Raw genomic sequence first — 16,713 nt, 5'->3', positions numbered from 1 at the left:
GTGACTTTAACAGCACCTACAGTAAGTAAGTTTAGCACATCTTGACTCCGGGGTTCTTTGGCAAATGGTGGTGAGGGGAGTTTGGCAGAGTGTGATAAAGAGCACCGTGAGATCCATGTGCTTGGGTGAATGGTGCCCCCTCCCCTGAGCTCACCCGCCCATTCTGAATCCTTCCAATCAAACCAACAGGTCAGGTCAGCTAGGGGAGCATGCACTGGTACAGCATGTTGCTGCATACTCACAAGATGAAACAACTCAGGATCGTGGTGGGGAAGCCCCAAGGACCGTGAGTATGTGATTGATCTCTTTCGCCACACTACCAGTATTGGAGAATTAAGTCAAATGATGTGGCTAGGGCGCTGGAACCTATGGCCCCTGACCTTTTGTGAAGTCAAGGTACATGGACTTATTTTCAGCATGGTCGCCAGACTCTTGGGGACTGACACAATCCATATAGCCAGCCTTGTCAGTGCCAGTGGTCACCCATGACCAGAGGTAAACAACCAATAGAATTTGCAAATAAAATGTCTCCCTCGTTGAGACATCACACAACACAGAGACAACAGACACCCAGAGAATGCCTTAGCCTGAGCCTCATAATACGCTCATTGAAAGGAGTGACATCGGACATCATCAAGAGGAGCTGATCCTCCACAGCAACAGATACTCATTGAGTATGGCAGCAGTCCAGACATATAATAGGTGTACTCAGCTACAGAGAGAGAAGTCAGGCGACGCTTCAGCACCACACCAGTACCAATTCCCAACAAGCCTGACCACATTGGATCTCCGGGTTATGATAAATTTCGATATTGTGATCATCTTTGAAAATATTGTGATATTTTCAATCATACTGTTTGAAGATCTGACACAACCACTGTTTCAGATGCTTTTCCCAGTAAATAACTTCCACCTCCTTCTCCCAAGTTTGAGATTGCAAAAAAAAAACTGTGCAATTGAGGGTAAATCATACTTGAAGTTATTAATATTGTAATATTTTAGAGGGAAAGAAAGAGGTTTTGTTTAAAAGAAAGTACCGTGAAAGTCTCCACATATTTGGGAGAACATTTCAAACTGGATTTAAGGAAGCACTTCTTTACACAGCGTGTAGTCAGAGTATGGAATAGTCTTCCTGATAACGTAGTGCAAGCTGAATCCTTGGGTTCCTTTAAATCAGAGCTAGATAAGATTTTAACAACTCTGAGCTATTAGTTAAGTTCTCCCCAAGCGAGCTCGATGGGCCGAATGGCCTCCTCTCGTTTGTATAGTTCTTATGTTCTTGTTCTTATATTATGCATTAGATTTGTTAACCAAATGCTGAATTCAGAGTAGTGTGTTTACACCTAAAGAAAGTTTTATCTTTTTCAGAAGAGCAGACACCTGCTCAGTGAAGGCCTTGGGTATCAAAAGCAAAGCAAAAGGTGCAGAAATTGGGTACCATGTAGTTACTTTTTTGGGAACAGTGTCTTTGGTTTTATTTTGATAGACATAAGCTACAGAATATGATATTGAAAACCTTGTTTTCTAACCTAAAAGCAAGCTTTTATGTTTTACAGGAGAAGAACACACAACTGCTGACTGTAACCCCAGATCAACCCTAGAAAAGTAATAGAATATTTTCCCCATGTCAGCAGGTAGTAAGTTGGATAAAAGGTGGACAGAAACAAACTATAAATGCTCTCTATATATGTACAATTTTATTTAAAATTAGCTTATTAATGTTTCTCATAATACTTCTCAATTTAGTTTCAAAGAAATAGGTGGGAAGGTCAAGATTGCAGGAGCTAAAATTTCAATAGTAAAAGGTTTGTCTGTTGTACATTTTTAAATTACTATTATTATTAGAAGTATACATTTTTTTTACCTTTTTGTGTGAAACTATAATCTTTTTTTAACTAAAAAAAAATGACCCACCAGTCACTGCCTCAATTCCCAGAAATTATCATACAACCTATGTTGTTTTTCAGTGAATAAAAATGAATGAAAGAAATGTGTCATTTACATTATTTAAGGAGCATTTAAATTTGATATTTTGAGGGTATCTAGTGCTTATCAAGTTGACATAGCACTTTTATTTAATTTTGGAATAACATTTGTTATCAAGGCAATGTTGAAAGATTATGTAGGTTCATCTTTCAAATTCAGCATTCAAAAAAATGCTATGCAACACTACGACACAACGCTGACACAACACAAAATGTCTGCTGGGTAAATGCTGCCTGATTGCCCCAAAACATATATTAATGATAATTAAATAACAAAATATTGAAAAATATTATCACCATTATCCCCCATTCGCCATACTGCTGATCCAACGTAGGGTTCAATCATAGAAAGCAGAGGGCACAAGGCAGGGAAAGACCCTGGAGGGGTTGCCAGTCCACTGGGGGGTGCACACTCACACACATATGGCCAATTAGGGCCTCCAATTTTCCCAACCCCACTGGAAGAGGACAACAATGTAAACCACTGACACTGAGAGCACGGAGTGGGAACCGAACCCCAGGCTATGAAGCCAAGGGACATCCCACTGCAACACCTCCATTAATAAACACTCAAAGTCAATTTGCCCTGTGTTACAGAGCAGACGGAGCAAGTTACACTGGGATGGTAACCAGCAGAAATGTAAATTAAGGAGATGGAATGATTCCTTGGGGAATAAGTCTTAATTCAGTCAGGTTATACATTTCCTATCCATACAGCACATATTAGGCTGGGAAGTAGACAGACAAACTCAGAGAGAGCAATCAATGGCCTGTGAGGACAGCTGAAGGAATTTGAGGTCATGATAGAGAAGGAAGTGACTTCATTAGAAGGGAAAATACTGTGTGATGTTTTATTTATAAATTAACGTCATTCGGTTTATCTCACCAAGCATGACACTTTGGATTTATGGCAGCATTAACCCCCCTGGCACCCATCAATGTAATTGCACTCCCCACAAATCTTACACAATAAAGGGCAGTCGATTCAATCATATAAATTTCAGTTGAAATAGTCTGGGCAAAGGACTTGTTTCATCTGTACTTTACATGCATAATGCTGTAAGTCTGACTAATGTTAGCATTTTTCCCTATTACCGTGACAACCGAGAAACATGACGCTGTGCCATCGAGATGGCATCCCAGGAAGTTGGCACTTACTTGTATTGGGGGGAAAAGGAAGTGATGTCACTGTTGTTGATCATCCATTTAAACTCCAGGGGCCAGCTACCCTCAGCCAGACAGGTCAACACCAGGCGGTTCCCCTCCAGGTGGATCTCAGAAAAGCTGGGCTCCGTCTTGAAATACGGGGCCACATCACCTGGGAGACACAAAGAGGGAAACTACAGCTAAGGCCACTGGAGGATAAACACTTCATTACATCAACAGATTGGTCTGTCAGCCCTGCTATCTCAAGTCAGGGCTTGGCTGGGAAAAAAAAAGATGTAGAGGTCTGACGGCAGTAATTAACATTAAGAAAAAGTTAAGAGTGAGGGTCCCCAACTATTTTTATCCCGGGACAAATTCCATCAGCCACACAAAGCAAAGGTCCACTACATCTAAAAAAAACTGCCAACCAGGACTGGGGGAGCAATCACATAGTCTTGATTCAGTTGTATTTTGCTGAGATTCGGAGTAGAATCTGGCAATTGGTGACCACTGAGTTAGAGTGAAAGATAATTAATCTTCTGCACATTCATCCAATGCTCCAAATCACCGACTGTAATTTCATATTTCAATTTTTCCTGGAGAATCATGTTCCCAAATTTCAACAAAAGAGCCCTACACAAAGGGTTTGGACCTAATCAGAGTTGGAGTGAGCTTACTGAACTTTACAGGGATTGAGCGGAGATGCGAAGCATTGCAATCTAACAGTTCACTTTTCAGCACTGGTATCTGGAGAGACTTCACTGAATTATCACTATGTAATGAGCAGTTCTCCATGAGTAACTTCTTCATGGGCCCCTAATGGACACTGAGCTCCTCTATTCAGTTTCTTCTTTCTACATTCATGAAAGGGTGATGTGTGCAGAGTTAAACGAGCAGGATGACGTCAGCCTTGCTGCATCAAGGGATATCACATTCACAGCTGGTCCTGAACATTATTCAATATCAGCAAAAACAGAAAGGGGACTTCTCACTGATCAACATGACGTGGCGCCTCCATGGTCAATGGACACATTTTGCCTAAATCATGGACATGTGGAGCAGACATGCAGATCCTAGCTGAAGGAGGGGCTGCCCTCCTTCCACAGGCCCTCAGGGTGGTCAAAGACCAGCAAACAGCAGCATACAGGATGAGAACAACTTAGACTGACTAAAACGTGTTAGTGGAATTTCATTTTTAACCACACCTACAAGCCAGAGGGTAGGGACCAGTAATCACCATGAGGTTAACAAATGATCCTTATAATGATTTCTGAACAAGGCAGAACCAGAACACAGATGTTCATTTCCAACAGTCAGTGCAAACCCTGCCATACAGGGCATCATACATATACTCAGATCACAACATTTTCGATTGCTCAGAAAGTGTTTTTTGTTTTTGCATCAAATCTGGTTGAACTTGTGCTGCTAAAGTACACAAAGGGAGCAAGGGGTTAAAAACTTTGAGAGAAATCTCTCAACTCAGTAAATCAAGCCAACCTCCTACAAAAACAAATAAACTCTAACAACAAAAGCATCGTACAGTGATCCACTAGGAATGACCACTGGGAGAATAAGATTTAAAAACACATCACAATTAGAGCAAACAATATCTACTGCTGAGAGCAGCTTGACTGTGAGAAATCTCTAGGTCAGGGGTCACCAACATGGCCCCCAAGGACCACATGAGTCGCCTGCAGATCTGTTCTAAAAATAGCACAACTCACCAGTGAGCAGCGTCTAAAATTTAATTTTATCCTGTTGCTATTCTTCCTAAATCACATTTGCATTTATATAGATTTCAAAATAACAATACCTAAAAAAAAGCATTTAAATCATGTTTATTATACATGAAGTTAAGATAAATTTAGGAGGGTGTTTCAAACTGGTAGCCCTTCGTATGGCTCAGTACCCGTGAAGTAGCTCTCAGTTTCAAAAAGGTTGGTGACCCCTGCTCTAGGTGAATGTAAGAGTAACCTTTGTCTGTGTAGGGGGGACTGTTTTCTCATAAATCTTTTCTATACTTCTGAGGTCCAGACATTTCCATCCACAGCTGATTCTTTCCTTTACAAACCAGCAACAAGACTAAAAATACTTGGGGTGGGGGTTTATGTTTATCTGGATCTTGTTGACATCAGATGGAGAGAGGGCCAAAATTTATGATTTTGAAATTATTACGTGAATCCATAATCATTCCATTTCAGCTCAGTGAATATAACGGTAATCCCTTCATTTGCTATTGGGGATGAAGCTACATCAGTCACTCAGGTACCAAAACCAGCAAACACAGAATGTGTCTGTCTTGCTCTGGGAGGACATACACAAGTGGACCATATTCACAAAAACTTCTGCTAACAGGCAGTGGGCCACGTATCATTCTTCTGGAAGAGAATGGGGCAAGTTAAGATGCCTGTGCTCAGGGACTTAAACACCCCCCTTAATCCAATGTGCCCCTTAAACTGCAGTGCTCAATGCTCAATCCATGAACAAAAATACCAGTGACATGTAGACTACTGTATATTGCCAAAAGTATTGGGACACCCCTCCAAATCATTGAATCCAGGTGTTCCAATCACTTCCATAGCCACAGGTGTATAAAATCAAGCACCTCGACATGCAGACTGCTTCTACAAACATTTGCGAAAGAATGGGTCGCTCTCAGAAGTTCAGTGAATTCATACGTGGTACTGTAATAAGATGCCACTTGTGCAATAAGTCTATTCATGAAATTTCTTCACTACTAAATATTCCACAGTCAACTATTACTGGTATTTGGAAGCAATTGGGAACAACAGCAACTCAGCCACAAAGTGGTAGGCCACGTAAAATCACAGAGCGGGGACAGCGCATGCTAACTGTCTGCAGAGTCAATAGCTACAGACCTCCAAACTTCATGTGGCCTTTAGATTAGTTCAAGAACAGTGCGTAGAGAACTTCATGGAATGGGTTTCCACGGCCGAGTAGCTGCATCCAAGCCTTATATCACCAAGTGCAGTGCGAAGCGTCAGATGCAGTGGTGTAACGCACACCACCTCTGGACTCTAGAGCAGTGGATATGTGTTCTCTGGAGTGACAAATCACAGTTCTCTGTCTGTGGACTTCTGGGTTTGGCGGTTGCCAGGAGAACAGTACTTGCCTGACTGCATTGTGCCAAGTGTAAAGTTTGGTGGAGGGGGGATTATGGTGTGGGGTTGTTTTTCAGGGGTTGGGCTTGGCTCCTTAGTTCAAGTGAATGGAACTCTTAATGCTGCATCATTCAAAGCTATTTTGGACAATTTCATGCTCCCAACATTGTGGACAAAGCAAGGTCCATAAGGACATTTATGAGCGAGTCTGGTGTGGAAGAACTTGACTGGCCTGCATAGAGCACTGACCTCAACCCAATAGAACACCTTGGGGATAAATTAGAGCGGAGACTGCAAGCCAGGTCTTCTCGTCCAACATCAGTGCCTGACCTCTTCTCCTGGAAGAATGGTCAAAAATTCCCATAAACACACTCTTAAACCTTGTGGACAGCTTTCCCAGAAGAGCTGAAGCTGTTATAGCTGCAAAAGGTGGGCCAATTCCAAATTAAAGCCTATGTATTAAGAATGGGATGTCATTAAAGTTCATGTGTGTATAAAGGAAGGTGTCCCAATACTTCTGGCAATATATTGTATTGCATGCACTGGGCAATCCACCCTTTTCTGGTTGAAAACCATGACCTCAGATTTGAAGGTGCTGATCCTCATCCCTGCCACTTCACATTCAGCCGCAAACCATCCCAGTGCATGCTGTGGGTCACAGCCCAATAAAGGCAACAGGACCACATCATCTACAAAAAGCAAAGACATGTTCCTGGCATTGTGGCACCTCAAGGCTCTGTATTGAAAGTGTGCAGATGACAGCAGATGATGCACACCACTGTCTCCTTAACCTGATACCAGGCATGTGCATAGGTAGGGCTCAACCTGTGCAGAGCACATGCCCTTTTTGTAATTACACTTGGAAGTGCCCTTTTTTTTGGGGAAGTTTTTTTTTTTTTTTTTAAATAAATCAATGCTATTGGTAACCCTTTACGTCTGTTTGTCTTTTTAACAAATATTTAACCAATTAAAGGCATTAAAAAGCGCATCTCTTAGAACCGCTCAAACTGTCAGTCAAACTTCACAACTCCGCCCCCTGAGCGCCGCGAACTTATGTTTCAGCACATCAGAGATACAGAGTCATAGAGCAGAAGCAGATGAACGTCTTCGTCTTGTAACGGTAAAATATCTTGTTGTTTGAATAAGTGCAACGTTGTCTTTATGAAATAAACACTAGTATGTCTAATAAGGTTCGTATAATGCATCACCACACCGGTGTGATGTTGACGTAATGTGATGTCGTCGTTTTCATCATGGACAAACTGCACACATTCGCTGGTCAAAAACCCGCAGTGTAACTGCATTTGAGTTTGACACAAAGCAACCGAGTGATCCTTGTCAGCTAGGTAAAATATATTATAAGAAATTTCTATTTTGATTTTATCTGCTGAATGTGCTGATGCATGTAAATTACATGATGTATTTATTAACATTTCATCATATTATATAGCCTCACACAGCATGGTAGGTTAAAGTTTACGATGCTATTATATTATGCATGTGTTTGCTGGCTAGATTTTTTAAAAAATCTAGTATTGTATACTCCCCGCTCGTCTTCACATGTATAAACATAGAAAAACAATACTAATTAAATATAATATAAGAAAATTATTGTGTGTTATTTTTTTGGTGGTGGAGGGGTTCGTGGAGGGGTTGGGGGGGTGCCCTTTTTTCAGTTTCAGCACATAAGAACATAAGAAATTTACAAACGAGAGGAGGCCATTCGGCCCATCAAGCTCGTTTGGGGAGAACTTAACTAATAGCTCAGAGTTGTTAAAATCTTATCTAGCTCTGATTTAAAGGAACCCAGGGTTTTAGCTTCCACTACACTAGCAGGAAGACTATTCCATACTCTAACTACACGCTGTGTAAAGAAGTGCTTCCTCAAATTTGTTTTAAAATGTTCTCCCGCTAATTTCCACTTATGGCCACGAGTTCTAGTATTTAGACTAATATTGATTCATAGTCATTTGGCTGAACAGCATCCAGACCTGTTAGAATCTTATAGACCTGAATCATATCCCCCCTTAGTCTCCTTTGCTCAAGGCTAAACAGATTCAGTTCCGCTAACCTCTCCTCATAAGACATTCCTCTAAGACCAGGAATCATTCTCGTAGCTCTTCGTTGCACCTTTTCCAAGGCAGCAATGTCCTTCTTGAGGTATGGTGACCAAACCTGCACACAGTATTCTAGGTGGGGTCTTACCAAGGAATTATATAAGTGTAACATCACCTCCCTTGACTTAAACTCCACACATCTAGAGATATAACCCAACATTCTGTTCGCCTTTTTTATTGCTTCCCCACACTGGCGAGAGAGGGACATGGAAGCATCAACATACATACCGAGATCTTTCTCGTAATCAGCTACCTTTATTTCAGTGGAACCCATAAAATATCTGTACTTTATATTTCTGCTCCCTGCATGGATTACCTTGCATTTATCTGTGTTAAATTTCATCTGCCATGTATCAGCCCATTCGCTAATTAAATCCAGATCCCGTTGAAGCCTCTCTGCTGCTAGATTAGTATCTGCTACCCCGCCCACCTTGGTGTCGTCTGCAAATTTAACCAGTTTACTGTATGTATTTGTGTCAATATCATTAATGTAAATTAGGAACAATAGAGGTCCTAAAATTGAACCCTGCGGTACCCCACTATGAACGGAGGCCCACTGTGACATTGTGCCTCTAATAACTACTCGCTGCTTCCTGTCAGTTAGCCAGTTTTTGATCCAAGTTGCCACAGTTCCTAAAATCCCTGCAGCTTTAAGCTTTAGCAAGAGACGTTTGTGGGGGACAACATCAAAGGCCTTCTGGAAATCTAAGTAAATCACATCATAGGCCTTTTTGTGATCAATTTCACTTGTAGCTTCCTCAAAGAACTCAAGTAGATTCGTTAAGCAGGATCTACCTCTCCTAAATCCATGTTGGCTATCCTTTATGATGTTATTTGCATCTAGGTAATCTACCATTTTCACTTGAATTATAGCTTCCATTATTTTTCCAGTAATGCTAGTTAAACTGATTGGCCTATAGTTTGCTGGATTACTTCTATCCCCTTTTTTGAATATGGGTGTTATATTAGCATGCTTCCAATCTGATGGTACCACACCCGCAGATAACGATTTCTGGAATATTAAAGTCAAAGGTTAGCTAATAATATCCCTCATCTCTTTTAAGACTATTGGTAAGATGCCATCAGGCCCCTGCGATTTATTTATTTTGAGTTTAGCTAGGCTTAGTATCACATCAACCTCAGTTATACATATATTAGTCATAGACGATGCTGTATTCGTATTAATTGGTGGCAAGTTACTTGTGTTCTCTATTGTGAACACCCTTGAAAAATAATCATTAAACTCATTTACCATATCAATTTCATTATCAATTATAAGTCCCTTACTATCCTGCAAATTAGTGATTTCAGCTTTTAGTGCTCTCTTGGAGTTAAAATATTGGAAGAAACCTTTACTGTCATGCTTAGCCTCCAATGCAATTTTTCTTTCTACATCCCTCTTGGATAGCCTAATGTCATTTTTTAACTCTGCCTGTAGACTTAGATACTCCTGCTTAATTTTGAAATCATTAGTTATTTTCCATTTTTGGAACAGAGCCCTTTTCCTCCTGACTTTATTCTTAATTTCCTTAGTAAACCACCTTGGTTGTCGTTTCCTAGATTTAGTTTTGCTGGAAACAGGTATGAAGTCCTCTTGCACTTGCAACAATGTGCTTTTGAAAAATTCCCATGCTTCTTCTACTGTTTTGCTATTTAACTCTGTTCAGTTTACAGTTTCTAATTTCCGTCTCATACCATTAAAGTTAGCCTTCCTAACATTGTATACTTTTAATTTCGACTTTGCTCTTCGGACACTAAAATTAACCTCGAATTTAACCATGTTATGATCACTACCGTACAATGGGTCTAAAACCTCTAATTTTCCAATCCTATCCTGGTTATTACAGAAAACCAGATCAAGAAGGGCTTCTCCCCTGGTAGGAGTATTAACAAACTGAGTAAAAAAACAATCCTGTACTAATTCCACCATCTCAAGTTCATTTACAGAAGAGCCAGAGATTGTGTCCCACTGTATCCCAGGTAAATTAAAATCACCCATAACCACCACATCATTTTTATTACTCATAATCCTGATATCATCATATAATATTCTGCTTTCCTCTACAGCTACATTAGGTGCTCTATAACAAACCCCGACAATTAGGCCATTTGAATCTTTAGCATCAAGTTTTATCCATACAGCTTCTGAATTTTTATTTTTATCAGTGAGATCCCTTGCCTGAAGGTTTTCTTTTACGTATACTGCAACACCACCTCCCTTCTTGCCTATCCGGTCTCTACGGAACAACGTATAACCATCCATATTATATTCATCACCATCATTGTCACTCATCCATGTTTCAGTTATTCCTATAATGTCATAATTGTCTGAAGAAATTAAAGCCTCTAAGTCAGTAATTTTGTTTCTAATACTCCTAGCATTCAAATACAGACCACTAATGGTAGGCCTTTTACAGTGTCTACTTTTAATATTTATTTGGGCATTCCGTCTCTCCCCACATAAATTCTTAACTGACCTCCCTGCCCCCCCAGTCCCTAGTTTAAACATTCCTCAACTATTCTGCACATACGCCTCCCCAATACACTGGTTCCCCTATGGTTCAGGTGTAACCCGTCCGGCTTGAACAGGTCCCACCTGTTCTAGAAGGTCTGCCAGTGCCCCATAAACCTGAACCCCTCTTTCCTACACCACCATTTTAGCCACGCATTTAATCCCCTTATCTCAGCTAACTTTGCCTTACTTGCACGTGGCACGGGAAGTATTCCAGAGAATACCACCGTGGATGTTCTGCTTCTAAGCTTATCCGCGACTTCTATAAATTTATCTTGCAGAACAGCCCTTCTGCCCTTTCCCATGTCATTGGTGCCAACATGCACCACGACCACTGGATCCACCCCGGCTGGGGCCAAAAGCCTGTCCACTCGATCTGGAAGGTCCCCTACCTGGGCACCAGGCAGGCAAGACACCGTACGGGACCCTCTATCACGGGTGCACACATAACTATCTACACCTCTTATAATTGAATCCCCTACTACCACAACCTCCTTCCTACTGGGGTTAGGTGGCTCCTTGGTGCCCAAGGGCTCACCTGCCTCCACAGTCTCTTCCGGCTCTAAAGCTGGAAGCACCTGAAAGCGGTTAAACACCGCTACTTCAGGTGATGCCGCCTCTGTGCATTGTGTACGCCCTTTTCTACGTCTACGACCTACGTTCACCCAGCTCTCTCGACCTACCTGTTCATCATTCTCCCCCCTCCCCGCTTGTGACGTACACACACACAGTCTCCCTAGAAGGCGTATTAACTCTCTCGTTTAACTCATTGTTATGTTGGATGAGAGCCAGTCGCTCCTCTAGGTCACGAACCTGGACCATGAGTGAGTCAACTGACCTACATCGCTTGCATAACGAAATCCGACTGGACGCAAGCATCCAGAAGGGCAAACATCTTGCAAACACAACACTGAGCTGGCCCCATAATTACCTAACTCACTATGTCCCCGTCCTTTACTCCCAACCCAGTATATTAATAGAGAATATTTAAACTTTTAGTTGATCTAATTAACGTATAGTTAAAACAAAGTGCCGCGTACACTAAAACACTAAATTAACACTTGCGTTAAATCGGAACTTTATTATAAATTATCCGGCAGCGTCAGCGATAACAACCTTTAAATTAAACTTTTAAAATAACCAAATTTACAATTACTTACCCGAGATTAACTTCCTGCTGAACCACGTTTAGCTAAACTAAAGCGAAGTTGCTCTAGGGAGGCCAAAAAACCACAAAAAACCCTCTCAAAGCAGGCTACTGCCGGAGCGGGAAAAAAAGTGGAAAATGTCCTCCCGGCCCCGACCGGCGACCGAGCAAAGCTCCGGAGCAACTGTCCTTTTAAAGTTAATGTTACCGATGTTCGATAATATTACCCGCGGGTGTTTGATGCGAAGGACGCAGACAGAAACGCCGCTCGCGCCCGCAGCTGTCGGTAACACTCACGCTGTCAATTAACAAGGACAGACAATTACACACGTAAAAATAAAAGTTAAAAATGAAACAACAACCACCCTCGTAACCGTGCTGGCACACAAACACTCAAATATACTTTACAGATAATTCAAATCAACCGCTTCAACAGGCGCACAACACAAGTGCACACAGCGACTACACCACTCCCGAACAGTACAGCAATCCCAGCAGCCCAAAAAGGTCTGTGCACGGCCCTGCCTGATACCCCATTCTGCTCTACGCATTCCCTCAAAGACAACTTTAACAAACCTCCCACCCCCAACTCAGTAGTTGTGCAAATGAAGAAACATATAGCACCGAAGATCAATAGCCCACTTCTTCTGGCTGGAATTAGCCAATTACTGATCTGCAAGATGAAATCTGTTCTAGTTTTTCATTGATCCCAGCTCAGACAATCACCTCGTTGTGTTTCCTAACCCTTAAATTCAGATCTTTGATCTCAATCTTGGTAGCAATAATCCAGCATGGGTATGCAATAAGAATCGAATTCCAATACTGTGACACTGACATGCCATCACAGTTATTGAGAAATTACCCCTAAATTCCAGTTCAAAGTTTAATAACTAACCTTCAAATTGACCATTACACTGTTAATTAAAGTAAAAACTATTCTTTCAAACAATGCTGCTCAGACCTTTAAAATCCAGTTAGTGGCATCCTTCACTAGCCCCCCTTTCTGTTTACACATAACATTTCTCCTCACCTTGCTTTAATCAGTGGTAACCCAACCTTGAAGGCATAATTGCATAACTGCTCTTTCCAAAGAAATATCATTCAAACTTCTGAACTCATCAATCAGGTTAGATCAGGACTTGTATTACTGAACTTCCATCCATCCATCCATCCATCCATCCACCCATCCATCCCCCTTCTTCCTCTTCTCTGGGGTAGGGTTACGGAAGAAGCAGTCCAAGCAGATATGCTCAGACCTACCTCTCACTAGCCACCTCCTCCAGCTCCTCTGGGGGAATACCAAGGCGTTCCCAAGCCAGCTGAGAGATATAATCTCTCCTGCATGTCCTGGGTGTACCCTGGGGTCTCCTCCCAGTTGGACACACCTGAAACACCTCCCCATGGGGGCTTCCAGGAGGAATTCGAGACAGCTAACTAACTGCTGATGATGCACTGATCTGCCTGTCGATCTCCTGCTCCCTTCTTCCCTCACTCATGCACAAGATCCTTAGATACTTAACTCAGCCCGAACATGGACGGGGCAATCCACCCTTTTCTGGTTGAAAACCATGACCTCAGATTTGAAGGTGCTGATCCTCATCCCTGCCACTTCACATTCAGCCGCAAACCATCCCAGTGCATGCTGTGGGTCACAGCCCAATAAAGGCAACAGGACCACATCATCTACAAAAAGCAAAGACATGTTCCTGAGGGCACTGAACCGGACTCCCTCTACCCCTTGGCTGTGCCTTGAAGTTCTGTCCATAAAGTTTATGAACAGAACTGGTGACAAAGGGCAGCCCTGGTGTAGTCCAACATCCACAAGGAACAAATCTTGTTCCTTGATCCAAAATTTTTTGTTGGCAATGTGAACCAAACTCTCACTCCAATTATACAGGGACCTAAAGGCTTGTACTAAAGGCCCCTCCTACCCCATACCCACAAAGCATCCCCCACAGGTCCCCCGAGGGACACAGTCTTATGCCTTTTCTAAGTCCGTAAAACACATGGAGACTGGTTGGGCAAACTCTGATGAACTCTCCAATATTCTTGTGTGGGCGAAGAGCTGATCCAGTGTTTGTGAACAGGATAGAATCAGCATTGCTACAAAGTTGCTACCAACAGACAGACCCTCTTCCCCAGTACCCTTCCCAGGGAGGCTGAGGAGTGTGATCCCCCTGAAGGTGGAACACATCCTCCAGTCCCCTTTCTTAAAGACTGGGACCACCATCCCTGTCTGCCAATCCAAAGGCATTGCCCCCAACCTCCAAGCAATGTTGAATAGGCATGTCAGCAAAGACAGTACAACAACATCAAGAGCTTTCAGGATCTCAGGGTGAATCTCATCTATCTCTGGAGCCTTACCACTGCTTTTGAACAAATCCTCAGAAACGTTGTGCCACATGACTTAATAACTTTTTTCATGGTTGTGCTGACTGTGGGTCACAAGGCATGCCAAACACCAGAGCTGATACTCACTGGGTTTAGTAACACAAAGGTAAGCAGTAAACAGCTTGCACACAAAGATTAAAGGGTTCAGACTTGTACTGCTATCAGAGCAGGGTTTTGTGATGCAGAAGACGTGCCCCATTCTCAGATTCATGATCTTAGCATACTGCTGATCGCCACAGGTCACCCATCCATCCGCCTGCCACATGCCACTCCTTTACAGTCTCCCACGGGCTGCACATTTTAGAGACACTCCAGCTTTTCAAAACCAAACATTATGACTGGCAAGCAAAAGCAGGGATGGGAAACAGCTGGTTTGGAGCATGGCTGGAATGGGAAACGACTGGTTTGAAGCATGACTGGGATGGGAAATGGCTGGTTTGAAGCATGACTGGGATGGGAAACGACTGGTTTGAAGCATGACTGGGATGGGAAATGGCTGGTTTGGAGCATGACTGGGATGGGAAATGGCTGGTTTGGAGCATGACTGGGACAGGAAATGGCTGGTTTGGAGCATGACTGGGATGGGAAATGGCTGGTTTGAAGCATGACTGGGATGGGAAATGGCTGGTTTGAAGCATGACTGGGATGGGAAATGGCTGGTTTGGAGCATGACTGGGATGGGAAATGGCTAGTTTGGAGCATGACTGGGATGGGAAATGGCTGGTTTGAAGCATGACTGGGATGGGAAATGGCTGGTTGGAAAATGACTGGGATGGGAAATGGCTGGTTTGGAGCATGACTGGGATGGGAAATGGCTGGTTTGAAGCATGACTGGGATGGGAAATGGCTGGTTGGAGCATGACTGGGATGGGAAATGGCTGGTTTGGAGCATGACTGGGATGGGAAATGGCTAGTTTGGAGCATGACTGGGATGGGAAATGGCTGGTTTGAAGCATGACTGGGATGGGAAATGGCTGGTTGGAAAATGACTGGGATGGGAAATGGCTGGTTTGGAGCATGACTGGGATGGGAAATGGCTGGTTTGAAGCATGACTGGGATGGGAAATGGCTGGTTGGAGCATGACTGGGATGAGAAATGGCTGGTTTGGAGCATGACTGGGATGGAAAACGGCTGGTTTGGAGCATGGCAGGGATGGGAAACAGCTGGGCCACTTATTGGACACTGTGAACACTGAGAAAATCTCCTTTACCCCTTACAATCTTCAGCAACTTATAGCTGCTGTCTAAACCTCTACTTGAATGTATGCCTGATACAAACCCAATCTGGCTTTCTGTGAATCTATATCCAGACGTACATGAAATTCATCCTACCCTACATTGACAAAATCCTGTAAGACACCTCCAATTTGATCCTAAAATGTGCAGGATGGGCTCCAAAAAGGATACAGAGGATGTTTGAAGCAGATACAGAGGATGCTTCAGATGGATAAAGAGAATATTTGAGAAGGCAGCCATTTTCATTTAGCAATGTCAAGTGTCCTACAGTAAGCGTTTCCAGATCAGGTCATTTACAGCTAAAAACATATGTGTTTCTTTCTGACCCTGCTAATACTGTACGTGCATGACTAGTTGAGCATCTTTCCCTTGGTAATGTTTGACAGAAAAAACATGCTGTATAAATAATGATTAACTTTAGTTAGCAATAACAGCTCCTACAGATTGTGACTGCACTTTCCACTCACTCCTCCAGAAGTAGCTGTAGCTAAGAATATACAATATTTGTGCAAATGTCTCATCAGACAGGACAATGAGATTTTCACATCTAACACATTTTACAAATTTGTTAGCTTAATCTTTTCCTGACAGGACATTGTTAAAGATTTTAGTTCAACCTTGAAATAGTCAGTTTTGCTACTTCATGCTTTGACACTGATGTGAATATAAAACGTCCATACTATTAGGTTAGCCGGTTGCTGCATTTCCATAGATGTCATGCTGCACATATCAGTGAACAGAAAGCACCCTGGTAACGTGCTTAAATCTCCATACTAAAAAGAAAATCTTTTCCTCCAGCAGCTCTGGGACTGCAGGAACATTACTGATGTGCAGAACATCAAGGTACTTAGCAGGTGTCAGGTGAGCTGAGGCGCAAGCTCCTACTGATGCCACATGGCTGACAAGGAGTCAGATCTCCTACAGGGGATCCTGCCGGCAGTTTCCGTATGTCCTTTACGCTGCTGGCATGGCAGGTCTCAGCTTTACCTGGGGATGCCTTCCCTGGCATCTGTTTATTATAAGGCAAGTTCTTCCTGTCGTGCTGTGGGGCACACTC

At 42.6% G+C, this 16,713-nt stretch overlaps 1 protein-coding gene across 4 annotated transcripts in view; it reads right to left on the bottom strand.

Moving 5' to 3' along the window:
* The window catches only part of LOC111834025 (protein sidekick-1-like), a 369,045-nt gene that overhangs the window by 185,793 nt on the left and 166,539 nt on the right, over nucleotides 1-16,713 (bottom strand). For 3 of the 4 annotated variants that reach the window (XM_072704864.1, XM_072704865.1, XM_072704866.1), the window contains exon 2: nucleotides 3,144-3,303. In XM_072704864.1, coding sequence (XP_072560965.1) covers nucleotides 3,144-3,303 — 160 coding nt within the window. Of the gene's footprint in view, nucleotides 1-3,143; nucleotides 3,304-12,042; nucleotides 12,611-16,713 lie in introns of those variants that run through there. The other variant, XM_072704867.1, reaches the window with a different exon arrangement.

The sequence above is a fragment of the Paramormyrops kingsleyae genome, chromosome 22 (genome assembly GCF_048594095.1).
Source record: "Paramormyrops kingsleyae isolate MSU_618 chromosome 22, PKINGS_0.4, whole genome shotgun sequence".
NCBI classification, from domain to species: domain Eukaryota; kingdom Metazoa; phylum Chordata; class Actinopteri; order Osteoglossiformes; family Mormyridae; genus Paramormyrops; species Paramormyrops kingsleyae.
This window is presented reverse-complemented; position numbering and strand designations above follow the sequence as displayed.